Raw genomic sequence first — 19,344 nt, 5'->3', positions numbered from 1 at the left:
TCTTCACAAGTTATCTCTCTACCGGTGAGCTACAAAACCAATTTAGAACACTACCACTGAGGCCACATTTCAGGGTTTGGCTCCTAAATAGGGTCTAATATTGTGGTTTTTCCGTAGTTATGAATTTATGCATATCATGTTCAATAAAGACACCGTATATGATCCCAAACGGTTAACTTTTTATAATGTCAAAAGTGCCTCCACATCTGTAGTTGTTTGAAAAAGTAAATGAGAGAAACCGGATTCAAATTTTCAATTAAACAAATTTAACTTATTATTTCTGTTTATTGATTGTGTTAGAAAGATTACTGATAGCATTATACAGGCTTTCAAGTAGTGTTTGCCACCTTCCAGATAAAAGACAGTTGACATGCGACAAATTACATTTTCAAGGAATTTCTATAGCCAATAACCGACAATGGGTGATCGACGCTAACATTTACTACTTAAAATAACCAAAATATACAGATACAATTTGGTACTCCAGATTTCTGCTTTTGAAGAATCATGTCACTTCGTCTTCAAACTCAGGTACATCTCCTCGATTTGTTTCTGCACATTAAGAGCTCTTTAAACTATGCAACATGCCTGGATCTCGTGAAATGTGTTTTTTTAATTGAAAAACTCGCTTATATTACCCCACAAGAATCACTGTTTACGGCTTACATTGAGCACTTTTAAAATGATAAAATAGAAGGATACGATCTGATTTATAGTAATTTTAAAAGGGACTGCCTTGATGTCTGCTAAAGATGGAATATGCATGCTCTCTCTTACCTCATAGTATTTTGCCATTTGTGGTCTCTTTTTCTTATTAGTTGGAGTCAGTAAATTTCTTTCCACGTCGAACGGTTGAGGATCTATATGAATGGCCTTGATGTATTCAAATCCTTTAAGCTGGTATAGATCAAAAAGGATGTATAAGTAATCAAAAGTGGATAAACTGAAGCAACACAATCCCAAAGGCTCTTACTAAATTAGAAAACATTGCTAATTATAACTTAGTACTTGTGGTCGTGTGGATATGAATATTTAACCAAAAGACCAAAACTCGACCTTAAAAAAGGCGTCTACTTTCTTGTCATTAAGAATTTAAGAGCACACAATTCCCCAAAATTTGATAGATAGACTAGATAGACTAGTTAGATAGCTTACATTGTTCTTTTTAGCAATATCAGTCAGCTGTTCGAGTATAAAGGACTTCAGTTTAGGTTCCAAGCACAGTTTATTGAAATCACCCTTCAGACCATTCTTTTTAGCCCAAGATTCAATCTCCACTGTTTCTGGGACAACTACAGCTACAAGCCATGACTCAAAGCTGCTGCCATAAATCCATATCTGGAAGAAATATTAAGTGTTAAACAACAAAAAAATATCAGAAGATCTGTGAAATGTATAAAATTAATAGTTGACATAATTTACAAAAACATGCATCATAACTATCAGTTTCTAGGATTCTAGTTCTACTGCATGAACAGAGTTCAATCTTACCTCTTCTACATAGGAACATAGAGCATAAACATTTTCAAGATGTTCTACTGCAATATATTCTCCTTGCGAGAGTTTAAAAAGGCTCTTCTTCCTGTCAATGATTTTCAATGTTCCATTTGGCTGCACTTCACCAATATCCCCTGCAAAGGCATGAATCTCCGCCTCTCGTTAACATAATTTGCTTGGCTCAATTGCCGTGCATTAATACATTGAAATCATCAGTGTTTAATTTTCACCTCTACTTACTTTGAGATATATGTAGAAGAATGAGTTTGATGACAATTTTGTACTCTTATGCATAATTATGCAAGCAGGCATGCCTTTCACCTCTACTTACTTTGATTCAAAGAATGAGTTTGATGACAATTTTGTACTCTTATGCATGATAATGCAAGCAGACCTGCTTTTCACCTCTACTTACTTTGAGATAATATGTAGAAGAATGAGTACGATGACAATTTTGCACTCTTAGGCATAATAAGCAACCAGACATGCCCAAAAAGCATCACTTCTCTAAATCCTTAAAGTTCAAGACACTATGCTAAGCATCATGATAACCCCAGGTAAATTATTCAGCAACAAAAGCTCATTAGCAATCTCAACTAGAACAGGGGCTAGTAACCCATACAACAACCACAAATGGGCCTTACGTTTTGAATGACCTTTTTAGCAACTGCTACATCAGAAACACAGCCTGCCGACTGTGAGTGGAATTCAAATAAAAATTGTGACCATATATGACACGTAATTGCAGTTTCCCAGTGTATTTATTTGAATTTTCGAAATCATAAACCAATTAGAAGGAAAGAAATGATATCATGATAACGTCCATATGCAAGTTCAATTTAGGTTGTAAACTTAGTAAACAAGAGCTTAATTGCAACCCTTCTTGTTGTATTCCTACCTGTATGAAACCATCCATCTTTATAAGCTTCTTTAGTGAGGTCATCTCTCTTGTAATATCCTGAGAATAATGTTTTTCCTCGAAAACAGAGCTCTCCCCGAGGAATGGCTCCCAATGCATCATAACCCATGTCTGGGACAGACTCAAGACGTAGTTCTGTGTTTGGACTTATAGGTCCAACTGTTCCTAACATTGAAAATTCATCTGGTAAACAAACAGAACTCCATCCACAAGTCTCTGTCAATCCTGCCATGTACAATATTATTTATAAATAATCTATAAATTTAATTAACTCTTAACATTACCTGGAACTTCAAAATTATTACAAGTTTAACAAGCACCTATCAGTCTTAAACTCGAAATTTCGCAATAAGAATGGCAGATGGCCAAAAAGTACACACTTACCATATCCTTGCAAAACATGACAACAAAGAGTTACCCTCAAAAATTCCTCCACTACATTACCCAGGGGAGCTGCTCCTGACAATATCAGGCGTACCCGACCTCCTAGTCTTGCTTTAATCTGAATATAGCATACAAGTCCTAGCAGAAATCATTAAATTTGACAACCAACACAAGCAATGTCATAATCTAGAAAAGGAGTAATAGATAACTGAAATCCTAACCTTTCTAGAAAAAATGGCATCTGCCAAAGGCGATGCTTCATGTGTCTTGCATCCTTGTTTCAACCATTTAAGTTTGCTGTAGTTCACAGAATAAATCAGAACTGAATGCTCCATGTTTTCCTAGGGTTCAAAATTAATCATAATTTAACATTCTGGTGATTTTACAATGATCTTGTAAAACACATGCACCTACTAGTTATAGAGACCACTAAAAATCATTCTCCTTGTTATGCGGCTCTCCTTAATGGTTTTTGTTGCTCCTATCATCCAAAAGAGAATAACATTTAAAAAGATATATTCAAACTTGAAAAAGTAAGGACCGGAATTTTGTAATCGGATCTATTGTTCACCTACCTGCATAGATACGATCAAATACCTTGGGGACACCTGCAAAACAAGTTGGCTTCAACTCCAGTAAATCTTCTGCCAGTAGTTTAGGATCCTTCACAAACAAACCAATCAAGTATTCAAATGCCTACAGATATTGTCTACATTCTAATTACAAGTAACATTAATTTATTTGAAGATCAACAAATATCTATAGTGTCTGTAGTTTCAAAACTAGAAGATTGCCTCGATTTACCCCTTGCCAATATCCCACAGAGGCCCCTCGATAGAAAAAGAACTCCTCAATAATTCGATCAAATATATGAGCCAAAGGAAGGAAAGACAAATATACATCATCAGTTGTCATCTGCATATTCACAAGGCTTTATTTTGACAACTGTCAGGGATCTTAAACATGGAATTTAATGATCATGCTCTGTTCAAAGATTAAAATTAAAAAACAAAATAGCATAAGATAAAAACAATAATCAAAGATCTAAAACTGAGGAGGTACTTGAACACTCTTCCTATAAAGGTGAAAGAAAATGATGTAAATAGATTAAATAGGAACAAATGTGTCACTAAAAGATTGTTACAACTTCATTCAACTTCACCTTTTCATCAAAGTGTTCAAAAACATATTCAGCTCCTGCTATAGTTAAGGCAAGCGCCTCATGGGTCAGAATAGCACCCTTTGGTTCTCCACTGGTGCCACTTGTGTACATAATTGTTGAGATATCTTGAGCTAGAGGCAGTGACAGATCTGTAGGATTTTCCCCTCCCTGTAAGATGCAGTGAAATAACTATAATAAAGACATAAAATAAAAACATATAAATGAATGTACAAAAGAAAAAACATATAAATGAATGTTTATTTAATACATATAGATATACTGTTGACCTAGATATGACAATAATGATCTAATCAATGAACTCTCTACATATATGATTCACGGATAGTTTACCTAGTTACATTTAGCCAGTTAAGAGGTAATCAATTGAAAATAGATAAGTTGATAACTTAAGAATGTTCTTATGCAGGAAGCAAGTTATGATATTACATTTCACCACATTCATGTGGAGACGGGAAGAACAGTTGTTTCTGAAACACTCCACAAACATGACACAGGAGGGTTTGACACACAAAACCCTCTCTAAAACCCACACAACAACATGAAATCAATCTCAGAATAAGCCTAGAAAATCTGAAAATAAAACTAGATCTCTCTATTCAACAGCTCCTGAAATGAAACCATGTCTCTACAAATCAGCAAATACACAGTATTGCAGCCTCATGGGTTCATTAAAACTAATAAAACCTGATTTAAAAATCAGTCCAATAACATTTGGAAAAATGGAGAGCAAGCTCCAGAAAATTCTTGTCCAAACTGGTTTTTCTAACTGGCAGTCTCAGCTCTCTAACCTGCAAAACTTCATATAGACAAGTAAAACTTCATCAATGGCTTCTTGTGGCCATGTTGCTGCTGCAAAACATCTTCAAAACCTGCAACAAGAGGCAAAAATCACCTCTTTCCAATATCCACGCCCACGCCTCCCAATCTTGACTTTTACAAATGAAAAACCCACATAAATCTCCACTTCTTGAACTAAATTTGCCCTCCCAGAAATGCTATGCCTAAATGCCTACCCCCTCATTTGCATGCATTAAATGACATCCCACATGTACAAACATGCTCTTACAATTTCATAAGAGATTTGCCACTTGTCTCATTCTTCTGTTGGCTGGCTTCTGGAATAGAAAACTATTAAACATGCACCTAGGCGCCCACATTGTCATAAAGATTCTGCCATAACCTATAACTTCCAGAATCATGCAATGTGTCTATTTTGGCTCCACCAAAGGCATGAATTGTCATCTTCGAAAATCCCACGCCTAACTCCTCCAGATCTACATTAAATTACATGAAATTCATCCAAATGCTATTCAGGACTAGATTAAATTTATTACAAATATGCCAAGATATTTGCTAAAATATTTGGCTATATTACATAAAATCCACCTAATGTGTACTTTATTCCACCTAGGGCAAACAACCAAACAAGACAAATAAAACTGAAAAATCCTATTGGATGATGCTGATTACCATTGTACCAAGGATGCTCATGCATCAAAACATCAAATAAATGGTATAGCTCAAGTCATAGGTAATTTGTGGCGATCTAATGGCTCAATGTCCGCAGAGCCAGGAACATGTCCTATAGAAGAAAACTTTGATAGCCATCATATGTAGATTTAATTCAAGGACACTTCAGGCAGTTTCAGGAGTTGAACAACACACTTAATGTAGATGTAATTCAAGGGCACTTTAGATGATTTGAGGAGTTGAACAACAAACATACATACTCAAAGATTATGTCTTCATTACCTCACCAACGAATTTTGGATCCTAAGAAACACCTAACAAAATTCAGTTAGCTTCAAAGACCCAATAAGATCAGATTGCAGTTTGAGGAGTTGAACAACACACTTAATGTAGGTAGATGTAATTCAAGGACACTTCAGATGATTTGAGACGACGAACAACAAACATATATACTCGAAGACGATGCCTTCATCGGCTTACCAACCAATTTTGGATCCTAAGAGAAACCTAGCAAAAATTCAATTACCTTCAAAGACCCAACAGGATCAGATTAATAAAATTGTCTCAGGATAGAAGCTACAGATTTCTCAATCAATAGGCATATTGAGTGGGTTGGCATTCCATGATGTTTTTCAAATACAAAAGTAACAGCTTCAATGAAAGGTGAATTGGCAGGGCCATGATTTTTTAACTTAGGCTGGTCAGGTAGAACAACCTTTTGAACATTACAATACCCCATATACAGAGAAGGAACAGGATCAGATTAATAAAATTGTCTCAGGATAGAAGCTACAGATTTCTCAATCAATAGGCATATTGAGTGGGTTGGCATTCCATGATGTTTTTCAAATACAAAAGTAACAGCTTCAATGAAAGGTGAATTGGCAGGGCCATGATTTTTTAACTTAGGCTGGTCAGGTAGAACAACCTTTTGAACATTACAATACCCCATATACAGAGAAGGAACACGATCAGATTAATAAAATTGTCTCAGGATAGAAGCTACAGATTTCTCAATCAATAGGCATATTGAGTGGGTTGGCATTCCATGATGTTTTTCAAATACAAAAGTAACAGCTTCAATGAAAGGTGAATTGGCAGGGCCATGATTTTTTAACTTAGGCTGGTCAGGTAGAACAACCTTTTGAACATTACAGTACCCCATATACAGAGAAGGAAACCATCGTCATCCTTACAGTCATAAAAATGTATATCATGTTAGGTAGAGATAAATGAAACAAGCAAGAACCATCATTTCAATTATGGGGCAACTCAAAATGCAATTTATCTAGGCCTACTAGAAAATAATCTTACAATCACCAAAAAAAATTCTTAAATTTATTGTATTTTGGTTTGAAATATCATGTTAGATAGAGATAAATGAAACAATCAACAACCATCACTTCAATTATGGGGCAACTCAAAATGCAATTTATCTAAGCCTACTAGAAAATAATCTTACAATCACCAAAAAAAATTCTTAAATTTATTGTATTTTGGTTTGAAATATCTTTCCTCAAAACAATGTTTTGAGAGAAATAAATCTATGTTTCTTTCTTCGCCATTTCTAAACTTTTCCCATTCATGGAAAAATCTATATCAATCATACCTAAGGATTAATTTCTTTCCCTCAGTTCTAATTTGTGTGCCTTTACTACTTTCTAGTTAAAAATACCTTGAAAATCTCAAACCTATCATCAAAGGGAGTTGCCCCTCTAAAACACAGGCGAAGATTGCTAATCCAATAACAATATCTCTAACTATTGTAAATGTTGTCATTGCCCACTGGGTGATTCACGTTGTTTTCGATGAAAATCACAGAAAATCTGTTTAACAAAAAATGTTTAGCGACTCCATTAGGGATCGACAAGCCTTATTTTTATCATTGAGTTGTCTCTACTTTTTAAGGCAAAGCCTTCTAAACATACACTAATGACAATCAAACATAACACTAGATCAATGTTACAACCAAACATTAATTGGTTGGAAGTTGAAAAAGATGACATAATAACTTAACTACATACCCTTGCTTGGAGGTACAAAAGATCCAACATAAAGTACCAATTTATTGACGAGGTATCAAACAATAAGGAACATCTTGGACAAGAATAAGAAGGCAAGAGCGCAAGAACTTGATTCAGGGAAGGGAATTGGTTGTTGTAGAGAGGGTTATTGTAGTGCCTAGGAGGAATCAATCCAATCTCGTTCAAGCAATCCAAAATAACCAACATTATCTTATTTGTTGGCCTAAAAAAGAAACATAGGAGGGTACAATAACAAGGGAATTACTGATCCTAATTTTGACAATTTGTAAAAGATTGATGTATAGCCCTTAATGTGAGGTTGGTAAACTCACGGGTAAAACAAGGATTTCCCACACATACCAACTATTCATGTAGCAGAACATTCATATATCAAAGCATAAGTAACAATAACAAACAGCTATACCAGAAGAATGATATCTTTATTGAATTCTCAAGAATATGCCAGTACAATACCACCTCTACCGAGGTTCCATTTGAACCATATATAGACTCGACGGTTGGCCAAGTTGCCAACCGTCACTAACTAACAACTACCCCACGGGAACCTCTCGGTGACTCAAACATAAACATAAACATAAACATAAACACCCGTCCCAACTACAACTAACATGTGTTATCGACCCCTAACAATTGACTTATCTACTTTTTCTACACCCATAAGCAAGAAGTTTGAATCAGCAAGTAGGCCATCTTCACCTACTAGGCTGATTTTTTTTCTCCTACTTGCCAAGCACTTATATTGCACAATACAACAATCCCCTTTTGTCATTAACTTTCAACATACACCCTTACAAACAATGGCACAACAATCAATCCCTTGGGGTGCAGCCATTAGTCCTCTTGCACTTGGTAATCATATTCATGATGTACCCCATGGTTCTAGAAAGAATCTACCAAAATTCAAAGGTGATGGAAGGATTACCAATAATAAACACATTAGCACATTGTATGTTGCACATGTTATCCTTAGCATCCAACGTGATGATGTAGCAATAAGGTTATTTGTTAAATCTTTGATTGACGTTGTGGTTGGGCAGTTCTACCACTTACCCTTTATTTCCACAAACTCATGGGACATGAACAAGAGAAAGTTTGAAGATCATTTCAAAAGTGTTGAGATTAACACTCGCTGTTGGCATAGTTGACTTAAATGAATTAGAAAATGCACGAACCAATGAGGGAGTTTGTTGCTAAATTTCAAAAAATTGTTAATAGAATTAAAGCAACAAAAAGGCCATCGACAAAATAAAAATGTTTCTTCATTACTGTGCAACCTCTCTATATCAATATTTACTTAAGGCAAGGGTTGTTGATTTAGAAGCTATGCAAACTCTGGTAATCAAAATTAGCAAATGATCTGACTGCATTAAAAAGATAAAAATGCAATTTTTTCAACATTGGCCCTTATATCAAAATATACTTACAAAAGGTTATGGATAGCCTAATAAAAACAATGACATTAAAACTAAGATATTTAACATAATGGCTCACAATAGAAGGTCCTACAACAAGCAAGCGAAACAATAATCCCATGTGTAACTTCTGCTTAACAATAGATCATGATGATGCATCTTGCTCAAAAATGAATAGATTCATATAGATGGCTAGCATGAAGAAAGTTATTGATGACCATTAAGGAAGACAATAATCACTATTATCGTGACTCTATTGTTAGCTTCTTCAAGTACAAATTTGATTCAAAAACAAGTAGAAACATTTCTACTAAATGAATTAGTCAATTATATGTTTTATTTGCTAGAAATTAGCATGCACAAGTTGCCAAGAAGACCAAAAATTAGAAGAATTTGCCACATGATTTTGCTACAAACACCCTTAGATATATATTGTCAATAAATTCTTTATCAAAAAATTATAGTGCAATACCAACAACTATTGTGCCCAAAACAAGTTCACAAGTATCTTCTCCTATTCCTAAATCTTTGTCTGTAAATAAGTTTGTGTAATGTCCCCTTTTCCGCTCTAGCTTGTTTTGGGGACTGTTGGCCAATTCTGAGACTCCTTGGTCAGTCAAAAGTAGAAATTAGGGTTTCCAACTTTTGTGAAAGGTTTGTGGGAGCCGTTTGATTATTGACAAGTTGGAATTCTACAATTCAGATTGTGGATTCTTTATGGGATTTTAGAAAGCTTCGCAATGGTGTGACATAAAACTAAATGGACTTTTCCAAACTTACTATTTTTAGTAAGTGGGGGTGAGGATGGCTTACTTTTCTGGGTTTTCAAACAGCCTCGTGATGGTGTGACATGCAAACGAATCCGAAGACTTTTCCGAACTTACTATTTTTAGTAAGTTGTGACAGCTACTCAATATGTGGTTAAATTGCATTTGGACACACTTACTATTTTTAGCATTACGATATTTTTAGTGAGTGTTATTTTTAGTAAGTGATAGTTGCTTCCCGGTTTGGTGCCCTAACTGTGTTTTGAGACACTTACTATTTTTAGGGTTTTGGGTTGAGCTAGTGCAGCATAGGCTATTTATGGCGGTCCAGCTTGGCATGATCATCTAGAGATTCAGTTCTATTTTTGGCAGGTTCCTGTGTTCGAGCTCAGATGGCTATTTTTAGCAATGCAGTTCAATACTTTGGCCTTAACTCAACATTGGCAGTTGTCAGTAATTGAATGTATATTTTAATGGTTAAGCCTTATATTTATTTTATTTAGACTTGGACGACTTGGAGAGGAGAAATAATACTTTTATCCTAAGTCTAGTTAGTGAAATATTTTACCTTCATAATGGGGTTACAAAATGCAGATTAATTTTATAACTTATGGTTGGACGCCTTTGGAGGAGATTCTCATTAAAAAGGTTTATAGTTAGCGTTATTTCAACATTGGCTAAAGTTGGCGTCCACTTGAGGGAATAATGTATTTGTTGCCAAATAAAATATTATTATTCCTTGGGCGATTTATTGTTGAGGAAAAATACTTTATAAAGTGAAATATTAGTAAGGCAAGATGGATGCCCTGTGGAGAAATAAGTTAATTTTATAATACCTTGGACGCCACATTATGATTTTATTCTCATTTTTATAAAGTATATTTGCTCCTATAAGAAGGTCGATTTGGAGAAACGAGAAATGAAATGTAATTTCAAAATTATGTGAAGTGAATGTGCATTTGGATTTGGCGTTCATTTGGAGGGAATGTGAATTTGAATTTGGAGACACAAAGTCTATAAATAAGAGTGTTGGGCTCTTGTTTTTGGTATCCATGAATATTTGTAACGAAGTGTTGCCGAATTGGTGCCAGAGTTGAGCTTCGAAGTTGAGAGATTCCTAGCAACCATCAGTTTCATACTTGAAAGACAGTGCCTAGCTGATTGTTTGCGACTATCTTTCATCCAGATAGATAGATTGTGCTGATCGAAGTGATTGGGAGATTCTCAGTTTTTGGTGTGTTGGGTGTGTTTCCAGTTGCTGGTTTTTCGAGTGTGTTGAAGATATTTTTTGCTCGTGGCTACTTGTGTGCTTGACGTGTGGTTCTGCGTACTATCTCCATTTCTTCCTATACCTTGGGCGATAAAATTCACCATTTTGCGGATCTTGAAAAGCTGATTTGGATTTTATGCAGCAAGTTGAACTTCCCAGGAGGGTCGTCCCCTTTCCTTGTCTGCCTCGAGTTGCGTGCAGATTGTTTGTGGTGTTCGTGGTGCAGGTTTGAGGTTCTATTTGTGTTGCCAATGCTATATCTCTCATTTGCTTCTGTTTTTGTGCGATTCCGAGTTGATATGGAGAAGTTAAGAGCACTTTGGGGTGTCTGTAGCTTGCTGGTCTGTGTGTTTTCTGTACATGTTATTGATTTTCAGAATTTCATAGTTGTGTGTTATAAGAGTTCTTTGGTGTGAGTAGTCTAAGTTGGTTGGGGAGTGATTATCTATTATTATTGCAGCTGTTGGACTTGTTATCAACACTTGATTCTTCATTCTATATGATTTGTAATGCTGGTTAGTACTGGTTAGGAGTAATAACAGCAAAGTTTTGTTAATTCTTAGTCCCACTGCATAAGTGGAAGAGGCTGGCTATGCTACCTATCTTTGGGATAATGATATTTCATGTATTGATAATCCATAATGTGCATTGTAAAGCTAGTTTGTAGTACTAACACCTATCTTTTGGATTATTGCTTGTAGTCCCAATGCGTAATTGGAAGAGGCTGGCTTAACCGCCTATTTTGAATATTTTGTAATACTATCCTCCCGCTGCATATGCGGTTGAGTTGATTGTAATGTTGTCCTCCCGCTGAATAATCCATAGAGTTGATAGTAAATTTCATTTCTAGTCCTCCCGTTGCGTAAGCGTTAAGAGTGATTGTTCTTCAGTTTTTTGTATTATCCTTGGCTGGTTTATCGCCAAGTGATCTTCAATATTCTTCATATCCCTCTGAAAAGTGGAAGGGGTTGGCTTGCCGCCCAAATATTGTAAGCAGTTTTCAGTTATTGGCATCTAACGATCCCCTCAACACTATATGCTCTCACCCTCCCATATTGGGCCCTTGGTGATCAAAAAGTGGAAAGGTTACTTTCAGCGGTATTGTGATTATCTTTCCCAACCTTAACGGGTGCATTGTAATGTTTGATGTGTTTAAAAAATCCAAAAAAATTAAGGGGGATATTACAGTTTGACAATTCCTTTTATATTGTAGAGTTTTGTAAAAGTACTAGTGTCCAAATCTCCCGAGCTCTATAAGATTGAATCCTACTGAATTAATTAGGTTTGTAAAATGTGTTAAAAAGGATCTCTCATCCCTCTCTCATTAATGCACATTACTCAAATGATTCTTTTGAATCTGAAAATAATGAACCCTCATCAAGCTTGGCTTTTGATGCCAAAAAAAATGTGCCCCCCTAAAACCAAATGAAAAGCCTAATCTATTTTACATCTCTTTGTACATTCTTAGTATTAGGTTGAATCATTATATCAAACTCTTGAGAAATTAAGAATGTAATGCCAACAAAAGTTGCCCACGACCTTGACTTGTCCCTCACACAGACCTTTATGAAATGTTACTCTATGAAGTCCAAACAAATCCCACTTGTAGGGAAAATCAAAAAAGCTCATTTAGTTGTAGCAACCTACCCAACAAGAGACTAAAACTTTCTATCTCGGTGGCAAGCATTCTTGTGAATTGCAGTATGCTCCTTAGCCATGGCTTCTACAAAGAACTAGACACAAGATACAAGCTCTAACTCCTCTTGGTGGAAAAATGATTCGCCTTAACCCAAACCTAAGTCAACATCCACAATCCTCAAATCAAGTAATTCAAATAATAAAAGATTCTAAACACACAAACAATGCCTATGACTTCTATGATTTCTTCCACTTCAAGCAAAAAAGTTCTCGAAATCAATTGTCAAAACATATCTTCCAACCTTGACTTTGGATCTTCATGAGAGTTGTTCATCTTCAAGCTCTAAGAGACGTGTTCTATTGATTTCCCTAGATGTTGATAAGTTTTCTTTTTCTTACAAACTGGTATTTGAAAACATTAAGAATACACTAGAATACAAAGCCTTATCATTGTGATCAATTGCTACTAAAAAAAGAGGAATTAAGAAGCTTATAGCCTTAGGAGATATCAAGCTTGTGGTCAAACACACTAGAAAAATTTTACAATAAAGAATTCGAGACTCAAACCCACAAATTAGTCATTCATCTTCAACATCTTATTATTACATTAAATGGCTTTATATAGCCATGCAACTTATAACTGCCTGTTAACTAACCAACAACTAATATCTTAACTATTAACTAACACCTAAATAATAAATAAACAATACCATGTTAATATATTATTTATTACACTACCACCTTATGTAATGCACTATTTAACTTCTAACACCCCCTTTAGTGCTGACATAAGAGATTTATTCTCATTGCATTTACGGTTGGCTTTAGCTGGTTGGCGCCTATGTCTTCTAAGTTGCCATTGAGATCTACCTATTTCCAATTTACCTCCATTGGATGTTGATTTCTAGCAATAAGGCATCTTTACAAATTACAATGAATCTTGCCTATGTCTTCTAAGTTGCCATTGAGATCTACCTATTTCCAATTTACCTCCATTGGATGTTGATTTCTAGCAATAAGGCATCTTTACAAATTACAATGAATCTTGCATATCCTTATTACTTTAAAAATGTATTGATCCAATTACAATGAAATCGGCACTCCCTTATAATTGTATGAGCGACCTTAATATCTCCTTTGTCTTGTTGGATCAAACATGAATACAAAAAATGACCTCAACAAAAAAATACAAGATGTAATATCTTTGTTTGGAAATGTAGATTTATGATTATAGGATCCATCTTTACAACAAGATTGAAGCTACTTCCACATTTGGTCACAATGAGTTTGCAACACCATATACAACATAACCATTTGCAATAATTGTCGATAAAGTTTTCTATACAAGAAATTGAAACTATTATGGCCAAAATATCTCTTTGTGCTGGTTTTTAATTTGAGATTCTATATTCAAAAAAACTTCATATGAATCCCGACAAGGACAAGTAATATTTTTATATGCTCCTTTTTTTCACAAGGTACTTCACTAATACTTCAAGAGTATTGAATGATAGAATATATCTATTTGACACCTTTAAACATTTTATTCTCCTCAATGATCACCAATGAGCACTTGCAAAGACCTTTGATTCGGCTTCCAGTATCTAAACAACTTGGTCAAGTTTGGTTCTTGCACACTCAAACCATTATTCCATTCTCCTAGAATTATTTCAAGAAATATCATGCTAAAGTTGTTTTTTTTCCACTATGACTTTTATTGGCACACTAGTTAGCCACTAGGGTGCCAAATAGTTTCTCTTGTTGTCATCAACACTCTAATAAAATCTCTTCCAACAAGCTTTGTCAACCCAAAACAAGCCATTGTTGGAGATAAATTTGTATCTAGATGAATATTTTTTGGCTTGAAATTGCAAGAATGATGTGCTGCATTCTTCATGGAGATAAATGCAACTCTCTTGCAATGCCTAAAAAGATTTCAATCTAGTATTCCACTCCAACATCTTGTGGGTTAAAAAAGAGTTGAGACTAATTTTGTATGTACTCATAAAGAAGCATTCTTGAAAATTCTTCTACACAAGCAATTGAAATTAAGATGTGAACAACAATTGACATTCAAAAACCAAATTCATTTGCAAAATAGGAACATTCTTCTTTTCCTCAGTTGCTTGAAACTTCCTTAACCGATTCCACTCTTCTACAACCCCTTAAGAGTATTTTATATTTCTATTTTTGAAATTAGTATGAATAGAATGGAGTGAAAAGAATGGAAAAAGCAAAGAAATCATGTAAATGAATAATGAATGCTAAAAAAAATGCATGTGGTTTTCATAGCACCTCTTTAGACAAAATGAAGGAATGGTTGATAGACATCAATGATTGTTGCATAAGTTTTGCACTGCTTGGCAATTGTATGAACCACTTCGGAGGAAAGACAAGTGAGTGAGGCAAATATAGAGGTCCAAAAAACCCTACTCTAATTGAATATTGAAAATGAAAAAAAAACAAGAGTAAGGCTCAAACTAACAAATTAGTCATTCATCTTCAACATCTTATCATTGCATTCAAAGGCTTTATATAGCCATACCACCTACAACTACTTAATAACTAATTGGCAACTAATATACTAACGACCAACACCTAATTAATAAATTAATATCAACATGTTAATTAATTATTTATTACACTATTACTCTATCATGTACTATTTAACTTCTAACAACTTTATTTTTGGAATCAACTGATGCTAAAGATTAAGGAATTAAAAAGCTTAACGCAAGAGCCAACGATTCAAACCTGCAAATTAGTCATTCATCTTCAACATCTTTTTATTGCATTCAATGGCTTTGTAATATCCCGGATAAATTGTTTGTTTTTTTAAGTGTAATAAGAATTACCAACAAACACATAACCCGTTAAGGTTAGAAAACATAATCTCAAAGCTTGCTGAAAATGCAACCCTTCCACTTTTTGATCACCAAGTGCCCAATGTGGGAAGGTGAGAGCATGCGGTAATAAGGGGTTCATTAGCTCACAAATTTGTTGTATATGATAAAGCAAATACAATATTGGGTGGTGTTGTGACCATTTCACACATCGCCCCATTAGAATGGGGACCCCCTCTTTTTGGCCTTTTGTTTTTGCTTTCTCTCTGCTTGTTCTTCTCTCTGCTTTTGGAATTTTGAGTGAGTGGTTGTCTGTCTGGGCTAGGGCTAATCCTTAAGGGTTCTTTTTTGGTATCATTCAAGCTAAGTCCAGTCAAATTTTGGAAAATTATTGAATGTCTCCCTAAGGAATTGAGATTGTCAGAATAAGGTATACCTTTCAGGAGGGTCAAATTAGTTAGGTCAGGGATAGGACCAGGTCTCAAGTTAGGTCTAGATTAAATAAGATTTTTTTGGGGGGGGCAAAGTCCTCTTTGTTTCCAAGTCTGAGTCAGTTAAAATTAGTCAGTAAGGAAAGTGAATCTAGTCGGCCAAATTAAATAGGGAATGAAATGGATCAAGAGCCTAAAAATGTCGAATTCGCTCCTGACCCTTGCTGAGGGTCCAGGGCGAAATTCTTTGTAGACTGGATTTCTTTCGCAATTTTGACTAAGATTGACATGTTTTAAGGTGAATTTGTGTGTTCTTGCCTGGAGAGTTGATAGATTTTTTGGAGAGCAAGATGATGCCTGAAATAGAAAATTCGCTCCTAACCCTTGCTGAAGGTCCAGGGCGAACTTCATTCTTAACACAATTTCTTGTTGTTGGATGGATTTGCTAACTGGTTCCTGACCTCGAAAATAACCTGACTTTGCCTTGTGAAATGGTTTGAGACTTAAAATTTGAGCAGTTTGGCCTAAAATGAGGATTTCGCTCCTGACCCTTGCTGAGGGTCCAGGGCGAAAATGTTGTTTAAGTTTATTTAGCGCTAATTTTGGCTAACTTGTTCTATGCAGGGTCTTCCGAAAGGAAGATTGGACGTCACTTGAGCATTTGAAGGTTTGAAAACATGAAAAATGATGAATTTTGGGCAACAAAGGTAAAATCGATCCTGACCCTTGTTGAAGGCCCAAGGCGAAATTTTGATTTTTCCTCATTTTGCAATGAAAAAAGATCAAGTTTTGAACATGAATAGAAAATGAACAACTCCCTCTACCCGCCTGGAAAGTTTTAACTTGAAATGATGGAGGACTTTGTTGAAAACCTAAAATTCGCTCCTAACCCTTGCTGAGGGTCCAGGGCGAAAATTCCTATTAGAGTCATTTCTGGCCTTGTTTGGTCAAATTGGGATGTCAAAGGTATGATGAATGGTGAAGTGAGCATGATGAAGCCCCCAAACTTGTCTAAAGATGAAGAGATGAAGGAGTTTTGCCCAAGAAAGGCAATTTCGCTCCTGACCCTTGCTGAGGGTCCAGGGCGAAATCCCTTTCAAGCACCTTTTTTTGACCTTTCTTGGGCATGAAAACCTATTCATAGCACAATACAAGATGAAATATTCCTTAGCCAAAAAGTTTCAAGGTGAAAAGTGAAGCATTTTGGTCTAGATGGCAAAGTTCGCTCCTAACCCTCTCTGAAGGCCCAAGGCGAAATTCTCAAAAACACCTCTTTCTTGCAAAGTCAAAATGATTTTTATGGTTGGAATGGATGTAAAGAGGTATGTTTTACTCATTGAAGATAATTTGGATGGCCAACAAAGAAGCAATCAAGCTAAGTGGGGAAAGTCGCTCCTAACCCTTGCTGAGGGCCCAGGGCGAAAGACCTAACATTGGACCTTTTCCTCCAAGTTTGAACGAAACTAAGCCTAGACACGAGTTTGAAATGATGTTTGAATTGCCTTGAAGAGAAGGATTGTTGAGAATGAAAGTTTTGAAGGCAATTATCAAAATCGCTCCTGACCCTTGGAGAGGGTCCAAGGCGAAAATCATAAAACCAACATGTTCACTTTAAGATTGTGCTAAGGCAAGGTTATACTAAGGTAGAAAAGGCCTTCAAAGACATGATGAATGAAGGTTTGCTTCCAAAACTTGATGATCCTGGGCTAAGAAAGAAAAATCGCTCCTGACCCTTGGAGAGGGTCCAAGGCAAACATTTGAAAACCTCTTATTCTACCTTGCAGAAACAAGACAAATTTGGATGGAGTGGATAAGGAAAGACATTACCTAGTGATGAATAAAGTTTCAATGAAAAATGATGATGGATTGAGTCTAGATTTGCAAAATCGCTCCTGACCCTTGGAAAGGGTCCAAGGCGAAAAACTTGGAAAGAGGATTTTCTTGCTTAGTTTGGAGGCATAAGCATGATCCTGCTTGGTGAAGAAGTTTTTAGATCAGGAAGTGAGGATTTTTAGTCAAAGTTGCAAAAATCGCTCCTGACCCTTGGAGAGGGTCTAGGGCAAAAAATACCAAAATCACACTTTTCTTCTAAGTTGGATAGAGCTAAGTCTGGAATTCAGTAAGAAGACCTATTTGAGATGCCTTGAAGAAATTTTGAGCTTTGAAAGATGTCAATTTTGAGCCAAATTATGAAAATCGCTCCTGACCCTTGGGGAGGGTCCAGGGCGAAATTCCTCTAAAAGCATTATTTCCTTCAAGATTTTTGATGGAAGTAATTTGGTGGTGTAAGGAAATAGATCTTAGAAATTGCGTAGAGAGTTCAACGATTAAGTTAAGGTGGATTATAAGCCTAAAATGAGAAAATCGCTCCTGACCCTTGGAGAGGGTCCAGGGCGAAATCTACATTTCCACCTAAATTCCTCATGCAGAATACCAAAATTTGAAATGCAAGACCTTAACTGGATATGAATTTACCCTCCAAGAGATTTTAGAGTCAAGGTACGAAATATTCAAGGCTAAATTTGGAAAATCGCTCCTGACCCTTGCAGAGGGTCCAGGGCAAAATCATTAGCAAAACTTCATTAAGACCTTGATCAAAAAATTGATATTCTCCAGTTTGCACTAAATCACCAAAATTGCTAAATTTGAGGCGTGTGGAAAATTGAAGTTAAATTCGCATTAATTTAAAAGTATTTTGCATTTAATGAATTAATTTTAAGCCTTGAAATAATCAAAATTTCACCTTGGAGGATTAAAATTAATTTTCTACAATTAAATGAGCGCTCAAGGGAATTATTTTGCCTTTATAGGCAAGTCGGCCACCTTTTTTTTAGAGATTTTATTTATTTTTACCTCTTTATTGGCAAGTCGGCCTAGGGGAAACAAGAGGTGAGCGCTCTATATAATGGGGGTGCTTTGTTCAAGTTTTAATCATTCATTCATCCCTTCTTGAATGCGAAGTTGAAGTGCGAATTGGAGGAGCGAAATATAGCATGTTTGGAGCAAATCCATCCAAAGGAGCGAAATATGTTTGGAGCATATTTTTACCTCTTTATTGGCAAGTCGGCCTAGGGGATACTAAGGAGGGTGGAATTTATTCTTTTTGAAGCTAGAGGAGGCGCAATCCATCCAAAGGAGGACTATAATCTAGGCCTTGTCCATCAAAGTCTAGTTTTCTTTCATCATTGTCCAGTTTTTTTTTGAGTACTCAAGAGAAGGTATGGCGAAATTATCTTAATATCCTTGGTCAAGACTTGATTTTTAGGTTTTTTTTTTAGAAAAGTCCAAGTGTGATTAGTTAATTAGGAAATGATAACTCTAGATTTATCATGAAGTTTCCTAATTAATATCTTAAATCTTCCTTTTGAGTCTTATTTTCTACCTTTTAATCCTCAAGGACTAATTTTGAAATGTTTTGTAGGTATCAAGATGGCGACTCCAAAGGCAGGAGTATCTACTAGTCGCCCGGCTCTCATCAAAGAAGA

At 35.6% G+C, this 19,344-nt stretch overlaps 1 protein-coding gene across 1 annotated transcript in view; it reads right to left on the bottom strand.

Annotated features, from left to right (window-relative positions):
• Positions 1–229: 229 nt before the first annotated feature.
• LOC131030332 (long chain acyl-CoA synthetase 4) overlaps positions 230–19,344 on the bottom strand; it is a 91,805-nt gene continuing 72,690 nt past the window's right edge. The window contains exons 12-22 of the mRNA XM_057961073.2: positions 3,963–4,130; positions 3,605–3,715; positions 3,376–3,463; positions 3,215–3,281; positions 3,022–3,097; positions 2,801–2,918; positions 2,396–2,641; positions 1,492–1,631; positions 1,156–1,338; positions 778–897; positions 230–552 (exon numbers count right to left, since the gene is read on the bottom strand). Of these exons, the coding sequence (XP_057817056.2) occupies positions 511–552; positions 778–897; positions 1,156–1,338; positions 1,492–1,631; positions 2,396–2,641; positions 2,801–2,918; positions 3,022–3,097; positions 3,215–3,281; positions 3,376–3,463; positions 3,605–3,715; positions 3,963–4,130 (1,359 nt within the window). The 3' untranslated portion in view covers positions 230–510. The remainder of the gene's footprint in view (positions 553–777; positions 898–1,155; positions 1,339–1,491; positions 1,632–2,395; positions 2,642–2,800; positions 2,919–3,021; positions 3,098–3,214; positions 3,282–3,375; positions 3,464–3,604; positions 3,716–3,962; positions 4,131–19,344) is intronic.

This window comes from Cryptomeria japonica, chromosome 1 (genome assembly GCF_030272615.1).
Source record: "Cryptomeria japonica chromosome 1, Sugi_1.0, whole genome shotgun sequence".
Lineage (NCBI taxonomy): Eukaryota > Viridiplantae > Streptophyta > Pinopsida > Cupressales > Cupressaceae > Cryptomeria > Cryptomeria japonica.
The sequence above is the reverse complement of the archived record's forward strand: the minus strand, read 5'-3'. Positions and strand labels throughout refer to the sequence as shown.